The sequence below is a fragment of the Columba livia genome, chromosome 4, assembly GCF_036013475.1.
Source record: "Columba livia isolate bColLiv1 breed racing homer chromosome 4, bColLiv1.pat.W.v2, whole genome shotgun sequence".
Classification (NCBI taxonomy): Eukaryota; Metazoa; Chordata; class Aves; order Columbiformes; family Columbidae; genus Columba; species Columba livia.
Genome location: NC_088605.1, coordinates 73,589,676 through 73,614,385, shown reverse-complemented (window position 1 = coordinate 73,614,385; position 24,710 = coordinate 73,589,676). Strand labels below are relative to the sequence as shown.

The 24,710-nt window shown below is 40.6% G+C and overlaps 2 protein-coding genes across 5 annotated transcripts in view; one reads left to right on the top strand and one right to left on the bottom strand.

Annotated features, from left to right (window-relative positions):
• Nucleotides 1-21,169, top strand: part of BANK1 (B cell scaffold protein with ankyrin repeats 1) — a 128,222-nt gene extending 107,053 nt beyond the window's left edge. For all 3 annotated transcript variants that reach the window (XM_065062843.1, XM_021283050.2, XM_065062844.1), the window contains 7 exons: nt 1,037-1,318; nt 10,722-10,790; nt 12,437-12,540; nt 13,891-13,954; nt 15,286-15,356; nt 18,193-18,242; nt 20,663-21,169. In XM_065062843.1, the coding sequence (XP_064918915.1) occupies nt 1,037-1,318; nt 10,722-10,790; nt 12,437-12,540; nt 13,891-13,954; nt 15,286-15,356; nt 18,193-18,237 (635 nt within the window). In that variant the 3' untranslated portion in view covers nt 18,238-18,242; nt 20,663-21,169. The remainder of the gene's footprint in view (nt 1-1,036; nt 1,319-10,721; nt 10,791-12,436; nt 12,541-13,890; nt 13,955-15,285; nt 15,357-18,192; nt 18,243-20,662) is intronic.
• The window catches only part of SLC39A8 (solute carrier family 39 member 8), a 66,293-nt gene continuing 56,696 nt past the window's right edge, over nt 15,114-24,710 (bottom strand). Inside the window, exons 8-11 of one of the 2 annotated variants that reach the window (XR_002409490.2) lie at nt 22,542-22,653; nt 17,343-19,934; nt 17,033-17,164; nt 15,114-15,555 (exon numbers count right to left, since the gene is read on the bottom strand). The gene's annotated coding sequence lies outside the window, so the exon portion shown is untranslated. The remainder of the gene's footprint in view (nt 15,556-17,032; nt 17,165-17,342; nt 19,935-22,541; nt 22,654-24,710) is intronic. The other variant, XR_010472579.1, reaches the window with a different exon arrangement.

The following is a 24,710-nucleotide window of genomic DNA, read 5'->3' as shown; positions in this document are numbered from 1 at the left end:
TGTATCAATAATACATCCCATTTATAAATGACACATCCCACTTATAAATGTATCACGCAAAGATTGTTGAGCTCCTCTGAACATATAAACATATAAAACAATTCTTTGAATAGCAGCCAAAGAACTGGAAACACCAGTAGCGAGCACAACCCAGCTTAGCAGATTCACAGGTAGATGACAACACGAGGGAAAAATGACTCAGTGCAAGAATTCCAGTCAGGTCTCCTGGTTTTGCAGGAAAGATGGGGAATCATCACCAGGAAGTTATAACCATTTCTGGGAACACCAGCCTCAGCAACAGCTTCTAACCCTTAGCAGTTTGTGGGCTTTTTAAAGACAAATCAAACCCAGGTATCAGGGAAAGTCATTGATTCATTTTAATGCTGTACAATGTAAAAGCTGAAGGAAAGCAAATTTTGAGTAATGGTATGTATATTCAATACAGGCCATACAGAGAGTCAGGAAAATGACTGGGCTGTGGGCATTTGGGTAGTCTTAACACAGATCATAAGGGGTCATAATTTTCATCTGTGCTGTAAAGTACATCTTGGGAGAGCCCTCAAAACAAGTGGGACATTGAAGATGTAGGAAAGACAAAATCCAACATTTTCCGAAATAAATTTGAATTGTTAAGTCATAGTTGCAGTAGCTAACAAATAGCTCCAAAATGCCAAGGGCCACAGGTACCACTTACTTGACTTCACCATTAAAGAACATGTTTGTTTGACTTGTGGGAGCATCTGGGGCACTCGGTATTTCTTTTAAGTAACCCCTGTGTTTTGAGGCTAATAGCTAATCTATTAGCTATTTTTGATAATCTGATGTGAAATCATGAGGAGGCCATGAAGTTGGAATTACTCCTTTGGGCCATCGTTTCTACTCAGTTGGCTCATCAGAAGCCTCTGAAAATCAGAGCACTTCAGTTTAGGAGTGAAATCAGCTCTCTGAGTTGCTTTAGGAAACTCTAAATCTTTAATTTAAGTCTAAATCTCCTTTCTGTACCCTATGTATGGAACACAATTCCTTGCTTTTTCAGAGAAGAATTTTGTGGAGGGCAGAAATGAAAGAGAACATGGTGATGGACTCGTAAGAGCGTGCTGCAGAGAAGACCAAGATACATACAAGGCAGAGAGCAAAGAGGAACACCCGTACACTTTTGCAAATCTGGATGAATCTGTGTACGATTTCATCCTGGCTGAGGAGAACGAAGAGAAAAGGAAAGAACGCGGGTCTTTCATCCTGAACAGGCCGCCAGCCCCTGCCCCTCGTCCCGTATGTTCACCGATCAGAGAGGAGAACACTCCCTATATAGTACAAGGTTAGTGCTGCGGCTTTGTAAATATTTGCGGGTAAAATACATACATGTCTCTTCTATTTGGTGAATAATATTTTTAAAAGACTTGTTCAGATACTTTAAAACCAACAAATTGGTTGATTCAGTCAACCCGTTCTCACCTTTCTCTGACAAACGTTAATTTTCAACTTGCATCTCAAATAGCATCACTTTTTTTTGTTGACTTTTACAAAAATTATGATAATATAATGGAAAATTAAGAATTGCTGGGCTAGCCGGGAATGTGTGTTTTAACAGTGCAAACAGAACGTGCTATCTGGATTGCTTTGCCTTGCAGTTTTACTTCATTCTGAGAGAGATTTTAGCTGTATTGCATTTTTTCTGATGAGAGCAGTATGGAGAAACGCCTGTGTGAGAGCTCTTCTTTCAAATATCCTTTCTTAATGCAAGATGCTAGAAATGGCCCGCTGAGGAAGGATTATGTCCTTTTAGCTTGTCTGTGAAAATTGGGGGATCTTTTTGAGCTTATCCATGGAAACATAAGGCTGGAAGAGATTTCAGGTACCTTGTAGTCCAATTCAGACTGAAGCCACATTTCAAAATAACAAAAGGAATTTCTGTGAACCTACCGCAGAGATCTCTGCATAAGCGCCAAAATCCATCCTCTCTGCATTTCCAGAGTCTTCTAGAAAAATTTGCCAATGTACGAGAATATGCATAAGAATAAATGGTAGAAAACCAGGCTGAGAAAGGACATGAGTAGATTGCTTACTCTATCTAATGCATGTTTTGTACTTAAACGGGATTAACACTACCCAAATCATCCTTTTTCATGCACCTCCCTTTTCGTGCCTATTTCAGTCAATTATCTATTTTATTCTTCCTAGCTAGCCTTCCTCCTCCAGGCTGTATAACTCCAGGTGAGGGCCAGAATGTGTGGAGTAATGCCTTCACCATTTAGTTGCTCTTTCTTCAGCGTGTTCAGGAGGTATAAGGATGAATCATTACAGTAGTTAAAGTGTAATCCAAGAACAGATGTATATACAGGGAGCCTGTTACAACTTCAGAAGTCCTGAAATGGCTCCTTTTATTGAGATTGCTGGAGCAGTGTCTTGAATCTCGATGCTCCATCATCACAGACAGGCCAAGTGTCTTGAAAACCCTTACTGTGAAGATGCATCGTTTGGGAGATTGCTTTCACTGTCTTTTATTGCACTCGAGATCCTGCTTTGTCTGTCCTAACTGTTCACTAAGGAGGACGCTGTCGGAGTGTCTTTGATGCACTGCAATGTTTTTACACCATATATATATGTATAGATATATATATACACACACACACACACAAACACATACTCCCAAGGTTTTTAGCTTTGGTTTTCTAAAGGGGTAGTGATAGACAAATTAGGTTCCTGTTGTTCTGTGAAATCAGCCTCTGGCTCAAGTTCATTAACTTAGAGAATAAATGAGAAAAGTGGAAATGCTTAAGAAAGCCCCAGCTGAGCACTCCAGCCTCTGTTCTGCTGCTCGTTGCACATCTGGGCTTTCTCACGCTCCTGTTTTGTGCAGACACTCCTGAGACAGTGCAATTTTAGGCAGAACTGATATACCTTCAACCGAAAGATTTTTCTTGCTACTTGGATTGGCAATTTTTGTCCTTCTCCACAGTGATTAAAAAATTGTTACCCAGTCCAGCAATATCCCAGTTTCCAGTTTATTATATTAAAACTGCTTATAATTATGGCGTAGGGTGGGAGGGGAAATATTGTTTTGGCTGTAAGAACCAGAAAATTTCATTCCGGTCCATCATTACAATCTGCATGTGTTTGCAGCCCTTGCTTTATAATTTAATCTAAGCAGCGTAAAATAAAATTACTCTGGCTAGTGCATATACACATTTTTCATCCCTCAAATAAATTGATGATAGTTTCAGTTTTGTTTTCATATACTATGTTAAAAAGAACATTGCGGAAGGTGCAAAGTCAAATAATCACAAAGTTGGAACTGAGGTCGTTTTTCTGTTTTACTACTTTCTCCCTGACACAAACATGAGAATACAGTTCTGACGGATATAGCTCTGTGCTGCTATTTATCACAGGTGTTTTATTTCATCTAGTGATTAAATCAGGGGAGCACAAGATGCAAAACTCTTTAGTGTTTCTCATTCTCATTGTTGTTTAAAATACAATTTGTGCCTGCCCTAGGTCCAGTGTGTTGGTTCAGACCCTACTGTGAGAAATGCTGTGATTTGTTCTGTATCCATGGAGTGTTTGGATGCCCAGTATGAAGTAACTAAGCTGCCATTTTGATACGAACAATATTATACAATACTTTCCTTGTTCAAAGCAGAGATCCCTTTGATTTCAGTGGCAACTATGAGTGCTCAGAACTTCAAATTCATGTGTCTATTCAGCACCTAATGTCAGGGATTCACAAGCCCAATTGCTGGCTTAAATGACCTGTCTTGGGTTATGTGGAGGATTTGTTAGAGAGAAAAGTCCTGTTCCTTGGGGCAACATTTTTACCTACTCACCTGAGGTACCCTTCCCTCCTCTGTATTCTCTCTCCATTCACTAAATAGCTTTTAACTTCTAAAACAAATCACATTCTTGTAAGAAACGGTTTGTCTTCACTGCACAGTTCTGGTTGATCTTCATAACCGTTCCCTTCTGGTGTTCAGTAAGGAGCCATGAGATTAGAGAAGGGAGCATGATGGGGGGCTGTATTACGGCTACACAGCCTCCACAAGTGCATCCCCATGTACCCTGGGAGTTAATGGAAAGAACGAGCTTCATGCTGCAAGGACTGCAGGGGCTGTTGTGACAGTGCCATGCAGAGATGCAAGAGGAGGATTTCTTTCTGCCCTTTGCCTACCCACACATTTGTCCATCAGGACAAATTGAGTGGCTGAAGTCCATGAGAGCTTTCAACATACATTGAAATCCATGAAGGTCCTTTAAGGAAAAGTGGTGGTGTTTCCAGAACAGCAACAAAGCAAGCAAGCAAACAGCCTTCTTTGTAATAAGTAGCTTTCAGACACATGCAAGCACACATTTACACCCAGCAGAAAGCCTGCTCGGTATGGATTGACACAGGGTGCTCTGCAGAACAGGATAGTGGAACTGTTGATCTATAGAAAACAAGTTGATTTTTAGACTCACTTTCAGAGCAGGATCCCTTCCAACCCAAACTATTCTTTGATTCTGTGATCTACACTTAGAAACCAAGGCAGTAGACCCTCAGTGATGCACGTTGTCTTAACTGAACTGCAGTCTATAGTTTGAGCATCTGACCTGAATTTGCTGACACATACATTCTGGTAAGTGTTCTAACCACTTTTAATCAGTTTCATTTAGTCTATTATCAAATTTTAATGAACATGCAAACTACTGCATTGAACACTGCTGAAAATACAGCATCTTTAACAAAGGGTACGTCTATAATATAGACTGCTGCAAGAATTCTGCCTTCTATGTGAATGGCTTGTAAACCAATGGAGCTGCAAAATGGTGCGAGGTAGCTTGTTGTCCGGATGGTGTGCACTCTTAGTGTGCTCCCTTGCCATTCCCCAAGTGCTTAGTAATCCTTTGTAGATTATTTCAGTGTTTTTTCAATAGTCTGCTGCCAAAACAACTGTTAAATAAATGGATGAAGGTGTCATATTTTCAGTTTACAATGCAATTTTAATGCTTCCTACTGATACCAGATTTGATTAAACTGGAAACCAAAGTCCCCAGGATATTCTCAGGAGAGGTGCCTGAGTTTCTGTAATGCCTCCCTACCATTTCTGAAGTCAGACCTACCAGCACTGCCTCAGGGCTTAAGGATTACATTAATGTCCTGGTTTGATCATTTACCTCTTATCAGACACCAGCATAAATAAAACTTGGTATGTTATAGCCTTAGTTGCTTTGCAAACCTCTCACAGAGCCCAGAAGGAATGCATTTCCCCTCTGTGCACTGGAAATGTTTTACTATTTAAAGATAGCTGTCCGTGCCACTTCACACTAGTGTTAAAAGAAGCGGAAAAATATGTTTCCCAGTTAGAATCCCAGAAGAGACTACTAGCATTCTCCTTGCTCATCAGAGTCACAGGGTATGCAGGAAAAGTAGCAGCCAGGTTGATTTAGAGAGGAGGATATCTCGTGTTCAGAATAGACAACATAAACCCCAATGAAATGAAAAAACCAAAGTCCAGAACAGAGCGGTTAGTGTCTTGGCAACTTCTCAGGCTGGTTACTGGGAACTATAGTGATCGCATCCTGAGTTACCAATTCATGTTATGCAGATAGTTTAAATAGTCTAAAGCAAGGATTTCCAAAGTGAAGCTTTAGAGCCCATGCACAGTGCAAATTATTTGTGTCCCACAGAGGGATTTTTTAGTACTTTTGTACAGTGAGTACAAAGTACTGCACTGCAGATGAATTTCATTATGTATCTCTAACTTCATGGGGTTTTTTCATTAATAAAATACCAGGAACTATTCAGCTGTCTTAGGGCACTTAGACTATTTTAACAGACCTGGTTGGGAAGTGCTGTACTGGCTTCATCTGCTGTGTTCATTCCATCAGATGTTTTGCTGTCTTAACTGTAGTAGATTGAAGCATGTACTGAATGAAGTGCACAGAGAGGAAATATTTATAGGATGCTGCCTGGTTGAAAAGCAAACTGTTCTAAACAGCATATTTCTGGTAAAACCAGGTAAAGAGCCTTCCCCTTTTTGCTTTTCTCTACTGAAAAAAAAAGGGACTGCAGAAGTATATTCAGGTTTGACATGCCGGAGCAAATATTCTTGAGTATATTGCTAGAATCCTTCCAACTCCCATCATCCACTCAGTTAAATTCCTGACGAGAGCACCAGTGGGAGAGTTCTCTTTGTTGCGTATGGTACAGCAATGACATTGACACCGCCTTCTGCACAGCATCTTCCACTGACCACCGGTACCTGTTCTCCCTCACTCTGCCCTTGCTGTAAGGAAGGTATTATTTTTATTCTGGTATTATTTTTATTATCTTGGCTCAGTGTAGGGGAGTCATCTCTGTGCAGTCCCCTGAGGTCCCTCCCTGAGCTTCTAACAGGTTTGAGCTCCTATCTGACAGAGTCAGAATCTCACTGCAAATTGGGAAGAGAATTGCTAGCGAGCATGTGTTTATTTTTGGTTTAATGTTTTCACGTTGTCATTACACTGTGATTCTTTGTAAAGTCAATTTACTTTTGATCTGAGAAAACTAGGGGTGTTTTTCAGTCTCAACTGACTAATTATTTGGCTGTGAAGGCAGAGGCTGACAACAGCCTGGCCCGGTTGTGGTGAGTGGATGTGCTGCTGTCGCTGAAACCCCCTGCAAATCACAGAGCGGCACGACGCTTTGGTATTGCTGCAACTTTGACATCACCTGGCCTTTATTCTGATGAAATGACTGTTGTGTGTTCTGATAAATGTCTTGAGTGCCAGGCAGCACACTTAGAACAGCTCACAACTCCTGTACCAGTTCAGATGTAGTCACTGGTTTTCTCAGGCCAGCACAGTTGAAAGTGGCCAGTGCTTTCCCATTGCCCCAAGGGTACGAGCACACTCCCACACCGATGCTCCCGGGACAGAACAGCTTCTGGATCTTGAGCCTTTGTCACCCTGCCCAGCCCAGCCAGCCCTTCTCCGCAATGCTGGACCTAACTAGACCAGAGCCAGGAGCTGTTGAGCTTTTGTTCTGTGCTCAACTCTGTTGCCTCAGAAAAATACAAAAGGCTGTACTGTTGACAGTGTCCCATTTCCTTAGTTGCTTTGGTGTCATGAATCACTAGAGTTTTTTGTTTTCATCTTAAGGATGTGAAATATTTTTAATAGATTTTAGGAGTGGTCCTTAATCATCTCTGTCTCATCCTCATTGATGCTCAGTGTGTCAGCAAACAAAACAGACAAAACCAAAACGAAATCTAAAAAGATATGAACAAACATCTGCAGAGTTCTTATCTCCTGAATCATAAACATCATTCTACTATATTCCTTCCTTAGTATTCTCTGTGTATTTGTCATCCCTTGCTGTGCTACATCTAATTTACAATCTAATCCCTACCAGAAAAAGAACTTGCAAGTTTTATTTGCCCAGGTAGTATACACACAGAGTTTAAATGTTGAAATAATGGTGAAAAAGTTGAGTGGGCAAAGAATCTCACCCTGCAACAAGTTCCAACTAGCAATTCACCCCTCCTTCTCCATTCTGCCGTTAATCACGAGTTAATTGTGTGACGATTCTAAAATGAATGAAGCAAAAACCTACTTAGATCAAGGAGGAAGCTTACAAACTCACTGTAATTTGCAACTGAGTTGAGATGTGTTAATAAGTACAACCCTAGTGTATTAATTAATTTGCATTATCACTTAGCCTTGTGTTTCTATAAAGATTTTGTTCCCCTGGATTTTAATTTTGAATGTTTCCTAAATAAAACAGTCATTGCCATAGATAATTTAGTTTGGAACATCAGCTCAATGAAGCTGATGAATAAACGCATCTTGAATTTCCCTAAGCAAAGTGAATTCAAATTAGTTCTCCACTGTGTGTCTTCTCCTTTGTGTTTGCTCTGCTGGAAGTGTGGAGTAAGTAGCGTTAGGTCTGAGTAGCCCACATACGCTTCCAGGAGGGACGTTCATTGCTCTGGCTTCACGTGAACCGCTGGTGTATAGTGCCAAACAGTGGCTTGATTTTCAGAGGTAATGTTGCTAATGCAACAAAGTAGGCAACAGCCCTCGTAGTTTAATTGGGTAACGTAAAATGGCAGTTAGAAACCATATCTTGGTTGATTGTTGCTTTTTAGCTGATAGGAATTGTGCTCTCTCTTGATGTAACTCTTTCCACATTTTGATTGCCTGTGTTTCTAATTCTAATCACTTGTTCCTGGTCTGTCACTAAGCAATTTTTGAAATGTCATAGCGCATCTCAGATTCTGTGTCATTACAGCTTTGTGTTAGAACCTCAATTAATTCTGAACATCAAATTCCTGTCCTTTTCGTCAACCTGCAGCTATTGTAAAAAGTACCATTCTCTCTTTCCAGACCATGAAAACTCATCACAGTTTCTTGCACAGCTGTGTGACTATAAAATGCTTTTTTGGGGGCAGAATTATACCCAAGAGACTTAGATTTCCAGTGTTTCTAGCCCTTTCATTTGTGGTGATACCATGAAAATATTAACCACATTTCAAGCCTCATGATATTACTTACCTGCATTCAGACAGTCTGAAACCACATCTGTAGCTTGGGAGACTGAGATTAAAAAGGCAATGCAGAGCTCCTTGGGTCTCCCTCACGTTTCAAGCCTTCTGTTAAGGATTTTCCCAGAGTTCTGCGTATGTGCCATGAAATGTGTTGTGTCACGCTTTTTAAATGTTGTTTTCTGGTTTCATGTCCTACTAGAAAATACTGCAGTAGTTTCTTACTCTCTGAGTTTGTTTTCCTGGAGAAATATTGAGGTTACGTTACATTCCTAAAAAGCGATCTTACTACCTAAGACATAAAAATGTATTTAGGGCATGCAAAGAACTTCATCCGTGTCCTGTAGCAACTGAAGAGAGGAGGGGGAATAAAGTGGAATTACTTATTCTCTCAGCCTCCTTTAATTCTGAGAAACAGAGAGGAGATACATTGGGGACAAAAATGATCTAGCATGTATGGAGTTGGGAGGTTTAATTTGTAGATTGTTGAGCTACAAGCACCTATGGGTACTTTAGCCACTCACAACATGATTAAAAATTGAACAGGACTCTCTGTTCATACAGATATTCCTGAAGGGTGCACATTAAGTAAGAAAGCATTACACAAGTACTGCATCTTTTTAATCAGGCAGAGAGGCTCTGAAAATATAAAAATATATATCTCCTTCCTCCATTGAAGGACTATGGCATTCTTCTATAAGAAATAATAGAATATATACCGGTGCAAGATTACCTATTTCTTTCATTCCTTTCATACCCATTTCTTTCATTCCACTCCACTGTTCATAATAACTCGAATGTGGGAATGAAGGAGTAAATAGCTGGAGTCTTCACTAACCCCGTGGCAGTCGTGTGTGTCCACACGTCTTTCCAGGCATTCCAGAGACAGGGATTTGTTTTCATTTACCTCACCCGCACGGAATACTTGCTGCCAACTAAAACCATTTCAGCATGATGCAGCAGAGTGCTTTTAACAATTTTACTTTGAACTGAAAGAGTAATTCCATTTGTGATTACTCCAACACTGCTGAACTCAGCAGAAATTTCAAAGCCTATCAATTAAAGTGCTTTCCAATCAGGGCCATTGGTCCTTCTCCTTATGCAGTAAAATTCAGGCTGCCTGCATTACCTTGGTGTTCTGGTTACTTTAATTTCCTCTTTAAAAAGGGAATACTATTTCAAGAATAGAAGAAAACTCCACAACCATAGTTAGCAGAATTCTCTGAGAATTACAGAGTATTAGAAAAGTTAAAATCTATCAGTGTTATGCTGGAGCTAGGGACATAATATCAGCAGGTTGTGCTGCCTGTGATGTTGTTTTATGCTCTCCATGTAGCCTGAGAATATTTGAAGGAACATCAAGTCCCCAGGTGTTCTCATTCATCATCACCTTCCGTAGGAGCCTACTCAGGAGTCAGCGGAAAGACTTAGTTCTGCAGGCAGAACACACACCCTTCGGAACTGCTCCTTCCTCACCTCTGCGTGTAGCAGAGTTTAGGTGTGCCAGGCGTCTGGATCATCCGTTTTACCGGTTTCCCTGCGAGAAGTGGCTGCAGCTGGAGCAGACGGGGCAAACCAAGGGCCAGCAGGTTTCCCTGGTCCGGTTCAAAGCGTGTCTGCTCCGCCGCGGGAGCACAGCGCCCTGCGCTGGGCCCTGCACCCCTGTTGAACCCGCACGTTTGCTGCATTGCAGGGATGTCAGAAAGATCGCTGAATGGGTAAGAGTTCTTCTAGATTCCCCAGGAACGGGGAGGATGGGCTAAGTGAACGTGCTTTGCTGCTCCTGGTGCTTGAATACAGTAGGCAAAAAACCACACATACTGTTTCCTAAGCAGCGTCATTATTGTCACCTAGAACTGTTGTTTAGCTTTCCCCATAAAATAAGAAACAGGCTGCAGTAGGTGTCTGTACCATGTGAAGAACTCCCAGATCTAGCTGGTTTTTCTAAACAAGTAATATGTTAATGTGCTAAGTCTATTTTATTTTCTTCAAAGCTTCTTGTCAGTATATCTGTAATATCGGTAATCCTGCCATTCTGTGCAACAGAACAATTTTTCAAGTAATTAACATTAGACTGACAAGTGTGTCGAGAAGTACTCCTAGGCTAGAACAAGACATATATTCCAGCCTGCTTTCATGAGCCTCCTTCATTTGTTCAGAATGTGTGATGGGTTTTTATTGCCATTTTTTACCAACTTCCTTGTATTCTTAATTTTGTTGCAGTGTTTCAGCAGAAGGCCACTCGAGTGCCCGGCGATGACAACAGGACCTATTGCGATGCCAGGAAGCCCGGTACAGAATTTAATTTAGCTCTTTAACTGCCTTGTTGCTTTTCAGTAGAACTAGAGATTTGCTGTGACTGGATTTGGACTGATTTAGCATCTATTTTCCCACATAGGATTTATATCCTTAATGGTATTGCAGCATTAAGCCATCAGATTCAAGAAAGAAAAATAAAAGTTACAGTCTGTGGGCAAGATTTGTAGAACCAGAGTTACTTTAGTCTCTTCTGTCTCCTTTCTCCATTGTGACTAAACCTGAGTACCCCAAGATCCATGTAAAATGAATTACTGGTGGCAGTCCAGTTGTTGGTTGAGCTGTAGCACGCATCAAAATGTTGCTACCATAAATTCCATTAATGGCACCCTAAAATAATTAAGAAGGTTATGTACAAAAAGAATGAACACTGAGTTAAGATTTTTTCCTCCCTCTTCTGTTAACAAGTAGGATTAAGGCACATAGAGCAGCACATAATCACCTATTTATTTCTGCAGCGGGGAGCCGCAGTCTCCAGTGCTACTGACATTGCTTTTCATGAATGCTTAACCACTTTAGGAAAAGAATACAGGACCTTCTAGATGTTATTATGTTGGCGTATTGGTAGCATACCTCTGCAAAAATTATATATGTGTCTATAAAACAGAGTAGTTTTTAAGGGTCTGAGGAAATACACCCCACCCCCTTTTGCTGATACGAAAAATGCAGCTTTACCTAAACTGGTCTGATCTTCCAGATAATCTCACCAGATGCCAGGCATTAGGGACATTACTCTGTCACAATACAAACAATTAGCTGAGATGCAAAAGAGTAGAGATTCATGGCTAATATGTGCTAATGTTGTGTACGATCAAAAGGAGGGAGTGAGCTAAGCCACAGTAGCTGCTTTTTCACTTCCTTAGTGTGTTTTTCCCTTTGCACGGCCCTTCCTCACTTCAAATAAAGACACTGGTGCATAACAAAGCAGATAAATCTGACCCAATTCATCATTATGGTTTAAACTTTTCCCCTGTGCAGGGAAACAGGCGCTTTATGGCACCTTTGCAACAGCTTCATACGGGGCTGGGACAGCCCTGTTTAGCGGCTGCGCTTGTGTTCTGTCAGCAATTTCAGCATCGGTATCCTGGAGAAACGTGATGCTTCACCTCCCCGGACCCAGCTGGGAGTCTGTAACACACCTCCCTGGCATTTCCTGTCGGTTGTGCAGCTGCATCATAATCTCTAGGAGGAGCATGTTGTGATGTTTTCTTGTCACTGCAATGTATTCAATAATGTGGGGGAAGGAAATCGTGTGACATTTCAAAATGCTTTTTGACCAGATTTCAGTCGCAGCTTTTGAAAAATGTCATGTGTGAAGTTGGAGAAGGAAAAAAATCCAAGCGGCACTGTAGATATTTTTTGTGTTCATGTAGAAACAAATTCCTTTTAAAAGTCCATACTGTAGTACTATAGCTTTAGTGCTAGAAGGAAATTCTTGTATGAAGTGAAACCAATGGAGAACCCATGGATCAGGGCAATAGGAATTAATGAAATGTTTAAGATGCTACCCTGCTGAAAAAGAGTTATGGTAGAATCCTCATTCATTTATTGCATTCCTCTCATTAAAAGAAGAAAAAAAATAATAAAATATATAATAATATTTTCTACCTTTATCTTTCTAGGTTCCGTAGCAGCACACAGAGGCCACGCGGACACAGTAACTGATAGCACTGTGAAACACAGCATCCCCGCTCAACAGGAGGAGCTCATCCGCTTGCAGGAACAGGTGAAAAAGGGGGCAGTTTCTGTGGATGAAGCTCTTGACAGATTCAAACAGTGGCAGCATGAAAAACAGAGACTACAGTCCACTCTACAGCTAGGAGTCTGAAATGTATGTTTCTTGATAAGAAATTCCAAAAACAAACGCTTGTGTTTTGGCTTCTACATGCGAGGTCAAAAATAAGAGTCAGGATTTATGTGCCCATCAGCTCCCAAGGAACTTGCTGCTTACGGTTCAGAATCTTCTAGATACCTGTTTCCACTGTTGGTTGATTACTTGAGAGGCTTCCTGAATTTATTTTGCCTGACTTCAGGTGCTGTTGCATTTGGTTAAAACCCGGAGTTAAATACTTCAGTCTTCTGAGACTCGTGTTTTAAACTGCTAGGTGATGCTTGGATCTTTGTATCTTTTATGAAACCACAGACCAATGCGCTATTGAACAGCGTCAGCTAACAGAAACATATCAAGTTTGCATTGTTAAGATATAATGTCTTACCTCGGGCTTTATGCCTGTCTGAAAATGCTGAATCTACTTAGTGAAGTTCACAATTGTCAGCAGTGCCCTTTAGCTCTTTTATATTCAATATACAGAGCAAACTGAGGTGCACAAAAACAGGATTTACAAAAGCCCACGCATTGAGTCACTGAAAGAACTGCATCAAAGCTAGAAGCTAAGGAGAAAGGCACGGGGAGAAGGTTTGTTAATTACTTTTAATAAGACAGTTGGAGGAAGAGGTTATGCCCTCATTTTACATGAGGTCCTGCATTTTCTTGTTGTCCTTTCAGTGCATTTAGTAGAGGGAGGCAAAGCAAAGCTGGGCTGCTGCTCTACAGAGTAGGAGAGCTATCAGATGCTGCCGACAGGGAGAGATTAAATGCTCTCTGTGTTTGCATTTACCAAAGAAATAGCATGAGCTTTGTCATCACCGTGGAACACTGAGCAGCACAAGCGCAGGGGCTTCCAACAGCTTCGGAGCCCGCTTCCCGGGGTGGGCACCAATAGGAACATGATGCATTTACCTTATGCTATCACTGCAGTTGTTCGGTTCTCACTGGGATTTTTGAGGAAAAATCACCTGTCCAAAGCAAAAAAATAACCCCCCAAGGCTCCAGAACCAATGTAACTTCCTGATGGGGAAAAACTCCACAAGGCTCTTAGGTATAAATTCTGAAATTAGCATCTACTTGTAGCACATCATGCATGTTTTTCAGTTTTTTACAATTCTTTTCCTGCAGAAAGAAGTTCGATGTTCAGAATGCTGAAGAATCCCGCTTTTTATAGTTAGTCATTGTTTCTACCGTAAGCTTCCATTACTGATTTCTGCTGCTGATTTTATGCTTGTTATTCACTTAAAGGAAAAAGTGCAGCACCTTCGAGACAGCACTGCGGGAAACAGACTGGAAAAGGAAAACATGAGTGGTAAGTTGCACTTTTCTCTGCCTTTTGGAACACTGAAACCCTGAACTGTAAGAAAACTGCAAAGGTCCGATCCAAAGCATACGCAGGCTTTTGGATCAGGCATTGAATCTGGAATGAGCATTTTGTGTCAGCTGTTTTAGTGCAGTCAGGCCTTCGGCAGGGTCAGGATTTCATCCCAAAGATGAGCTCACTGAGATTTAATGGGGCAGAAAATTTATGAAGTCTTTGTGGCTCAGCTTTTCTAGAGCGCATTTCCTACTGCTGCATCGCAATGAGGGTACATGATTTCTTTAGAACAATTTATTTGATGACTTCAATATTTTATGAATCAGCTATCAATTTGCACTTGCAAATTCTCGATGAACTTTCCACTGCTACAACAGTTTAGTAGCGCGAGTCATTACAAAAAGCTGCACTGTTGGTCATTTAAGATGATTTTTCCCCTTTGTGATGGAATGTCATCTGCAACAGTATAAATCACCCGCATTTCCTGCAAATTATTTTCCTCTTGTTGTTATGAAAAGATTGTATTAGAGAGTATTGACTTTAGGCCTGTGATTTCTGTAAACTTCAGTACATACATGTTCCTAGAAGGGAAATCTCGTATTTCTTTTTTGCATTGGACTTCGTGTATTTGTGTATTATTATTTAAAATTATCACCTAAATATGATATTTCATCACTGCAAGAGAAAAAAATAATCCACAGTACTGTATTCATTATTCTGTTAGAGGGTGTTGTATTTACGTGGACTTGTGAGTTACTCTCATTAAGAATGACCATGAGCCAGCACTGGGCCCTTGTGTCCAGGAAGGCCAACGGTACCTGGGGTGTATTAGGAAACATTGAAACGTACCAGCGCAAAGGTAGTATCAACACCAAAATTGTAAATTTTGTGAAACAGTAAGGCTTGTATTAGCCAGTCCCTCAGATAATGATCCCTATGTTCCCTTCTGCTACTAACCTCTGTGCCCTCTGTTGCACTATCTTATATCCTGTGACGCACAGAAATCAGTGGGGAGAGTCATCCTGGAGGCCCCTGTCTTGTCCAGCAGTGCCCTTTATTACCAAAGATCTAAATTCTCAAAAATAACAACTTCTAAAAGACAGAACTCCCTCTACAGCTGGAGGCATAGAGATGGCAAGAATAGAAAAGGGTGTCAGAACACCAGGACCTAAGTCTGACATATTTTAATAATATATAAAAAAATATACATTATTATATGCATAATAATAATATGTAATGATATACATTTTATATACATAATATAATATGTAATTAAGAAATTGCCTGAAACAAAAATTACAATCATTTTCTTTTCTCTTTCGTAGTTCCTAAGGAAATAAGACCAGAGAGCATCAATTTTAGAGACTTCTTGTTCCACATGCCATTTAATAAAGCGGTACGTATGAAGTTAGCAGTTCTCTGATTTGTTTAATTAATTCTAGTTTTCACGTCTCTATGCGGACTCACCAGCTCTACCTTTAAAAACATGGGCCTCCCTCTCCAGATTCCATGTTTGAAATCAGGATTTGGATTGTCTTTTTCATAGACAGTTTTTGAAGACTTGCTTGAGGATTCAAAGAGGTCACATCAGAAGCCTGTTAGAAAAGGAATTTGATTTTATTTTAATGAGAAAATACAATATCTGCTATAAATTAATATAGGACATTATTTTTAGTTTCTTGATAAGTTTGATCTTGCTTCCACTGTAATGGAAGTTATTAATGGGAGTGGCACTCAGTTCAGTCTTCCATTATAACATTTGATGCTATCTCAAAGTTCATGTCTCATTTTGCAACATTTAATATAGAACTGAATAACACCCTCAAAAAAAGCAACTGCAAAGCATAAAGTTCTGTCACTCTTGGAGTGAAATATCTGCAAAAGCCTATTTTAAGAACAGCTAAATAAGGATTAAGCATGTAGAATGTTCATTTGCAGAAAGTACAGGCACAATTATTTATCTTGTAATTATCTACATACTACACATAGGGTCTTGCCCATAGACATTGATAATATCTTTTGTCCAAGAAGGGAAGATGTTAGCCAACACAATGACCGAAAAAGGCACAAGGCACCAGCATCCAAATGTAGTTAAACCTTACCTTACTCTGTGGTAACTGATTCCTTCCCTATACCCTTAAGCATCGGATAAGGCTTAAAAGAGTATTGGGTTTGTGCTCATCCACTAACAGACTGAATAGCAGCAGCTTAGACAAAATTTCTGTAAGAATGACTAGACAAGTTTCCTTTGAAGTCTGAAAGACAATACAGCTTTCTCATGGATTCCCTGTCCATACTTTCTAGCACGTAAGAATTTTAAAAAACCCTATATGCCTGTCTACATCTTTGGACACTTGAATTACCTACGTGAATCTCATTTAGCTGTCTCTCAAAATGAGATTTCAAAATCTGCCTTCTATGGCAGTTACATTATGGCACCTTATGTGCCACATCCCACAGCTTTAGTCATGCAGCATCTAAAAATAAGTGCAAGATTGCAGAAACTACGTAAGATGATTTGAATTGCTTGTAGTTAGTTATCCCCTCAGAGCTAATCTCTCTAGAGCCTTGAACCTGGTCTTCAGGGATACAGCTAGCATAGCGTAAGATTCCTCATCAAATCCAGGAACGACTGATGTTCTGTCTGCTCTCTTAGCAGAGCAGCAACAACTGAGTACCAGGTGTCACCGCTTCTTTGCTAGGTAATGACCAAGATAGAGGCCGCAGAAGACAAACTAGAACTCAGATGGACTTCAGAAGACCAATACTGCATTAAGGAAATGTTAAACCTGACTTCTTGGGGTGTTTTTTAATTATTTCAATGCAAGCAACTCACAGAATAGTTTTCAATGAATGTCAGTCTTGAGAAACATCAGATGCTTAGTAGTCCTCCCGTGACAAACATATCCATGGGCAAATGGATAATTCAGGGTCTGCATCTGCTCTAGTCTTGGGATCCTTGGCAAGCCTGGCAGGGCAGCGGGCCTGCTGTGGAAAGGTCAGAAGCTTTTTCCACAGGGAGCTCAACTGAAGCCATTTATTTCTGAGCTGTTAAAATCAGTAGCTACTTACCCTGGAAGTGGCCTTCATAGCCAAGGAGGACAACTTTACTGTGTGTTGCTATAGGGTGTTTAATACTGACAACCAGGTCCACTGTGGTAAAGGCATCCTCCACAGAATTTCTTCTTCCAGATTTGTAGATGCCTATGACAGTAAAGCAGGTCTGGTTTAATTAAGTTTGCTAAAGCAGCTGCCAAACACCAAATCTCTTCCTCAGCTTCATCCAAAAAACACTCAAAAGAGCACTATGCACCTTTTGCAAACTGGCAGGTTATTGATTAGGTATGCTACCCTAAATGTCTGGCTTTATTCCCCAGCCTACCTTGTTTTTAGTCCAAGTTGCTAGCAGATTGCTTATTCATCAGCTGATGTCACTCCAACTTGCAGGTAGTGTCTAAGTAGAGCTCCCTGAAAACTGAAACAGTAGCGCTTAATTTTGCACAAGTTCCATTGTCTCTGACAGATCAATAGGAAGATGAACAGAGACAGACCCTAATTTTGACATTTGAATCCATGGGAACTCAACCCAGTTAGCAAAGCTGAAATAACTCAGGATCCTAAAGCACAGAGAAGGTTTTGTACGTGTGGGGAGTATGGAAGTCATAGAGAAGACTTCCTTTTCTTCATGACTTCAGCCACATACATTTCACAGGACCTCTAGTCTTTAAAATACTATTTATTGGTGCCCATTGAACTTGTGAAGCTACATCTTTAGCCTGGCTTATTTCCAGTTTCTTAAGTATTTTGTAGCTTCACACTATGCTCAAATTTAACAGCAAGAAAATAACAAAAGATCAGTTTCCTGTCTATTTGTCACTAAATCTTCATGAGGCAAGCCCCCAGACACACTGTTGACTGCGGAGGTCACCAAGACAACTGGATATCCTTGTACCTCAGCCTCTCCTAACTGCCACCAATAAAGACCAGCCATGCTGTTAGATTTGCACAAAATCCGACTCATGTCACTCTCCCACACAACACCTGCCTTTTTTATGGACTCCTCTTGCTCCACTGCTCCCAGGGACATGTGTAGTATGTGAAGTAAAACATAAAAAGCGATTCATCCTAGGTATGTATTTTGTGAATTATTCAGCTTTGAAATCCATTCTGCACTGGTCTGATTTATCACTGATATACATGACTATTTATTAATTGCATCTGTTTCTTTTCAGTCTCCAACTAGGAACCCAGCAGACAAGGAACAGATGCCTAATTAGCTGAGGTAAGAGCATGTAGATGAACACACGCACAGACATTATTTGTCATGGAAACTAACGCCCGTGGAAGTACTTTCCATCAGAGTACAATTGTGTAACAGTAGAATGAAGTGCATCTCAGAGGTTTGATATCATAAACGTAATCATCTTACGTTATGGTTTGCAAAAAGAACTTACCTTTGTCAGGCGTCCACCTGTTCTGCTTGGGCCGATTTGGAAGCAGTTAGACACTGACCTGACTTGTGGATGCAACTGAAGAGTGTCCCTGTTAGTTTTTGCAACTAAAAGCTGTATTAGAGTGTAGTCTGACATACTGATCACATGTGCAGTATCAAACGTATAGAATACCAAAACATAGTTGAAAAGTATAGATGCAAGGATGTGTTCAGAAATGCTGATTAACCAAGAGACCAACAGCCATTTAAGTGCTGAAAAGCTTATGGGTGATGAGACTGTCTCCACAAACAGCAGACTTGGCTGAGGGTTGTGTTAGCGATCGGGAGTTTCTTGGGTTTGGGGCAACTAACGAGATCTTTAGCAGTTGGGGCTTCTAATTACTCTTCGCTACCTGTGTGCATCCACATGTATCTCACAGCAGTTTTAAATCTGTATGTCTGCCTTTCAGTGAAACTTCCTGCTAGGAGACAAAAGTAAATAAATCTGTTTTACAGCATTCAAGGGGGTTATTTGGGGTTTGATGGTTGTTTTTTTGTGGGTTTTTTTTAATCAGTTCTGGTTTTAACATCTGTGCTGAAATACAGCTTACCAGGAACTGAACTTGGATCACCAGCTGAGGTTTTAGACCTCATGAATTATCTTGCATTCATTCTGAGAATAGGGTACAGTGAAATAATCACCTGAAAAGTTTCTTATTTTGCTAATCCCTCTGAAAATGAGGAAGTCATACAACTTTTCTTATGCATGGAAGGATGATTGCTGTTAAAAGTTTGAGGCCAAGAACAAGGATTTCTGTTAATGCATGTACATATCTTCTCCTTAAGATCTTCAACAAATTTCCGATCCTGCGGTTTTCTTAGGCACTGCATTTCTTCAGTCCATTGATCTGTGCAAGAACACTGTGCTGCACAGCTCCAAAAGTCAAGAGTTAAATTTTCTTCTTCAGTTTCCTTTCCTTCAGATAAATTTTAAACTTTAAGGTCCTAAACTTAAAGTTTGCCATGTTTTAGATAAGATTAGTATTTGTAATTTTGCATTATTAGAATTATAAAAGGGATTAAACAATATTTGTTCACATTGACAAAACGATAGAATTCATTCCTCAAGACAAATGTAATTTTAAAGGCTTTGTTAGCTAAGCTACTTTGACTCAATTTGCCTCCTCCCCCTTTTCCAAGTTGGGGGGATGACACACTGTACTGATGTAGCACTATTTTTGTGGTGCTGAAGATGGAGAATCTTCAGCAAAGTCTTTTCAACCACCCTTCTCCTGTGTAAAGGAGAACCGTCTCATTTCTGGAGCCAGCTGCCCTCCTGCTCACTGCAGCATGCTGCCCACCCCACAAAATGACAGGTACCTGCTCTGCTCCTGCTGATCCTCCAAGGCCCTTGCTCCGTGTCCCCTCCTCCGAAGCTCTCATAACACTCAATAGGTCAGTCTTACAGCATGACCTGAAAAATCACCGCTCCTAGACGGGCTTTCCTCCCAGAGCTGTTCCCTTCACTGCAGCTGAAGTCACCTACACCAAATGGGTAAAAAAGCTTTGAATGTTCAAAGCTCTGAAGCTAGAGAAAAGTTATTATGAAAAACTTGGTAATGGCAGAGGTGCTTATAGATTGCAGATTGTGGAAGTGAGATTGTTCATTCAAGGAGGGAGGGGGAATGATCCTGGGATCAGAATAGGTGATCTGTGTCACTTTTAGGAAAACGTTATGCAGGAGAGAAGGTGAGTGAGATGTGGGAGAACTTGCAAACTACAGTTTATCGAGCGTGTTCAATCAATTCTGTTTGTGAATTATCCACAAATGTTCATTTACCCACGTGCAGCAGAAAACACACCCTTAAAGTGAAATTCTAAAATCCTCTGAGATAGTAACTCCATGTCTGAAACACGTGCTTTCATTACAAAACCAACACAATGTAGTTATTTGAGGGTTTTTTTGTTGGTTTTGGTGGTTTTGAGTGTTTAGTACTAAAAAACCTGCAGATAAAGCATTCAAAACCTACACTTCTCTTGCTAATATTCTGGTTCTCCAAACTTGCTCGTGCCTGTCTGAGGATCATCGCACTTCCTGTATGCAAGGGGAGGGGAGAACAACAGTGTTGAGGTCCAGCTGGTGGCTCTGATGGAGTAGCCTGTGCTTTTGATTCTCTTATACTCATTTCTACAAATACAGCATTTGATCTTATCCTAAACAAATACGACCAGTCTACTGAATATTAAGCATTTTTCATTATTTCTTACAGTGCGATTCTCAGCCAGCTCTGCATCAGTTTCTTCGCTTGGCATCCCGCGCGCCTCGGGGCTGCGACACGGCTGTGTCAGCATCGCTGCGCTTCTGGGATCTTGGAATCTCTCACCTGGGCCAACCCAGGAACACGTCCAGCATCGCTAAAGCAAGTTCGTAAGAGTTCTTGTCAAGTCAGCACTGACTTCTACATTTTTTCTTTGCCAGTTTTTGTGGGGTTTTTTTAAGATGACAGCTGGGGATTTATATAAAGATATATTGATGCTTTGGGTAATTACTTTAAAACTAATTACAATTTTTCCAGAATGCTTAGTAGTTGTTTAAAAGTAGATGTTATTCACAAAAAAGAGAAAGATTGTGAAAAGTTATGAAGATTATGAAGTTATAATACGTAAAGTTCAGTTTTTACTTTTTGTTAAGACATTTTTGTATAGACTTCGTATATTAATTTGTCTTTCCTAGCAATAATAATTGTATTCAAGTAAAGCTAATTCTTAAAGTCAAACTCTGTCAATCAGTACTAATTATCTACTAATGCATTAAAGTGATTACAAGAATTGGGTTTACAAGGAAATTGTGTTTTGCTTAGTAAGTTGCCTAAGGTAAGCGCTACACAGAACTAAACCAGAAGAAGCTCTACTGCATTTCCAGAGCTAAAGTAAAGGAATGGATACGGTTAATGGGTATAATGATCTGCATTCCCACAGCAATCTACTCCAGGGTTTAAATGAGCATGTGACAATACAGAAGAATGCAAGAACACCTGCCCTATCTCACATGCAAAGAAAGGAAAAAACAATCTCCTCTGCAACCTGCAGAGAGTACAAGAGAATATTTTAACTTTCAGATAAGTAGGAGCTTAAATAGACTTTCCCCAACCCATCCAAGCTTCACACAAGCCTTCTTAAAAAGCAGGTGAAGTGCTGTTAGAGCCAAAACTGCCTCCACAGAGATCTTAATCTTCACTAACCTGGTAGCTGCATGTCATTCCCAAACAGCTTTAGAGACCCCAATGTTCAGAGCAAGCCTCCCTTCAAGATCTCAGTGCTGTTCAGCTCTGCTTTGCACTTAAACTTCAGTTAGGAAAAACCGAAAACTACTTATAATCAGAACACTTTAGCCTTAATAAATGCTGCTCCTAAACCACATATTGATGTGTCACCCAACTTTGGCAGAGGGGAGGGATTCAGTGTTCAGACTTAGGAGCCTCGAGGTTCATATTATTTCTCCATTTTCAACAAACTATTGTGTCAAGAACTGCTACAAACAAGCCAAAAATACAATGTTGAGATTTTAAAATAATGACACAATCTTTCAAGTTTGTATCACACAAGTAGCTTTAGGCTAATTAAAATTCTATTTTAAATGAGTCGATTAAACATTTTGAGGAAATTCTCTGTTCTCTGGGGAAACCCCCTATTTCTGTTAGAGACACTCCCACAAACACTGCAGATGTATTGCTGTGAAGTCATAAATATTCAGTGACTGCTGTATTAGCGTGGCAACATAGCTCAGAGAAGCCTTTGTATGGAATGCAAAGCTATCTGAACCACAGCAAAAGCCTGGATATGTATAAGGGAAATACAGTCAGTGCCTATGAAGTGAGGGACATGAGATAGCCAGGGCTTTATAGGAGGAGGAGCTGTGATGTTTTAGACTTACCTGGTCTGTGGAAATAGAGTGAGGAGAATTACTTGAAAATCTAAATGTGTACCAGTTGTTGTTTTCCCTTAAGAGGTTCTCCTCCTTCCAAAAAGTACACTTATTTTCTTATAAACCTCGCTGGTCAGTGTGTGCCCTGGCAAGCACTCCTGAGCAGCTGACACACAAATTGAGAAAAAGAATAGAAATTATGGGAAGTTTGTTCATGTCAGTACCTGGTGTCTTTTCTGCTTGTTCCTGTAGCAGAAGAGATGAAGGGACGCTTCCCCGCAGGTCAGTTGTCACAGAGCTCCAGGCAGGATCCAGGCGCTATCTGTGAGAGGGCACCTGGGAAATGGAAATATTTGAGGTCAATGGTCAGAAACTGACAAAACAGGAAACGGACAGAAATAAAGTGCAGAAAGTTCCATCAGGGAAACACTTTGGGTTTCCTGGGGAAAAGAGAGAGTACAACAATACAGCAAGAGTGCCAAACGCACACCTAGAAGCCAGAGCGTAGTTCCCCCTCAGGAAATAAAATAATACAATTTTAAAATAAAATAATAATAATTTTTAAAAAATTAGTAGCACCAGGTTAGAGGTTTCAGCAGAGTCCAAGGAAAGCACCAGTTCCAGTTGGGAGCACAAGCAGGGAATTGCCATTTGCTAAAAATTGAAGCACAGAAGAAACTCTTGCCTTGCTACAGGGTAACAGCAGCAAAGAAGATTTTAGAATTCTAAAGGCCAAACTGCAGCCCTGGCAGCATTAGCAAGATGTAAAAGGCAAAAAGCTTCAGTAACACTTAAAGGGTATAAGAGGAGAGGCAGAGGCACCTCATTGTTTTTCTTCAGTGAAGCATGCGCTTAGCAGGGAATTTTAGCAAGCAAGTTTTTAGCCACTGAAGACACTTCAACTTCAGCACTCTCAGGCAACATGTTCTCTTTTTTTATCCTTTTTAAATCTCCCCATAATTTTCTAAGGCTGTGTCATTCTTTCAGGCAGCAAGCACACCTAGCGTTTGACGGACACCACGTCTCACTGTTGCACAATAAAAGTACAATTACAGTAACTTTTTTAACTAGCTGAAGCTGTCACTGAAACAACTTTAGTCTTGAGCCCTAATGTACAAAAAGCAATAGTATTTTCAGTTCCTGCAGCTGGGACAGCTACTTTTGCCACTGTCACAGAAGTACAACTGTCCTACAGAGTACGGAGCAGTCTCAACAGGATGTAAGAGATAATGGAGAAGACAGACAGTGTCACTTTAATGAAGAAATCATGTTGCTGCACTACAGATTTACTTGCTTGTATCACTCTGATCTTCAGGGTGGATTTGACACAAAGAGTTTAGTATCTCCTCCGACTCCTGGGGTTTTGCTGTACAACAAGAACAAAAACCAGCCACACCACCACTAAAACCATTTGAGTGACTTATGTGTCCTGTATCTCAGATCAGTTATTGTTAGTGTACAAAATCTGACAAATTGTATGTAATCCATGACAAAGTATTTTCTACAATATTATATTCCACAACGGCCAAGCAACAATTTGAGAACAGGGCTTTTGTTCATCTGGGTTTTGTCTATATGCACGGAGAGGCTTTCCCCTCTGCCCCCCACAGTCACCCCCAAGGCCCCAGAGCAGAACCGAAGCAGTGGATGCTTCTTCCTTCTCCCTCCTCCAAAGGGAATTTCTGAATCTCAGTATAGTTAGTTATGTGTAAGCTAAGTAAAATCATTATACTTCTACTAAAATAAAAGCGTCTGTTCCCCACCCTGCTCCTGTTCAGTATTCACACTCTTGTTTTCTGCTGCAGGATTTCCATATTTCCCTAAGGCGCGTCACCTTTCTAGGCAGACATTCTGACAAAGGAAGTGCTGAAGTTTTGCTAAGAAAAGGTGCATCACTAACAGGAAACATCAGCAAGTGTCTGTTTAGCAGTGCCAGAATGATTAAGTAAAGCACAAGAGCCTGAGAGCCTAGCTGACACAAGATCCCTTTCGTAGGTGTTCTAAAATATTATCTTCATTGTAAGCTAATTGACTGATCAGTAGAATAACACCACTCTACCCCTCCGGCTGCCACTGTGTATTCCATTACACTTTAACCAATAACACATTTAAAAATATTTTAAACATTGTGACATCCAAGAAGAAGAATAGAATATGAAGAGACTGACAGTGACTGTAATCAGCAAGCCAAAACTCATACCAGGGGCGTGTGGATGGCCTGGCTGTCTGCAGGAGGGGCCTCCTTACAGGAAAGGGTTCACTGGGTCATCAGCACTCAAAGATCACCCACATTTTGCTGAGGTAACTCACCATTTAGACGTAGTCTGTCACCCATCAGGGTGTGGTATGGCCTTCCTGGACGTTCACCCTATGAAAAAATACTTGCAGCATTT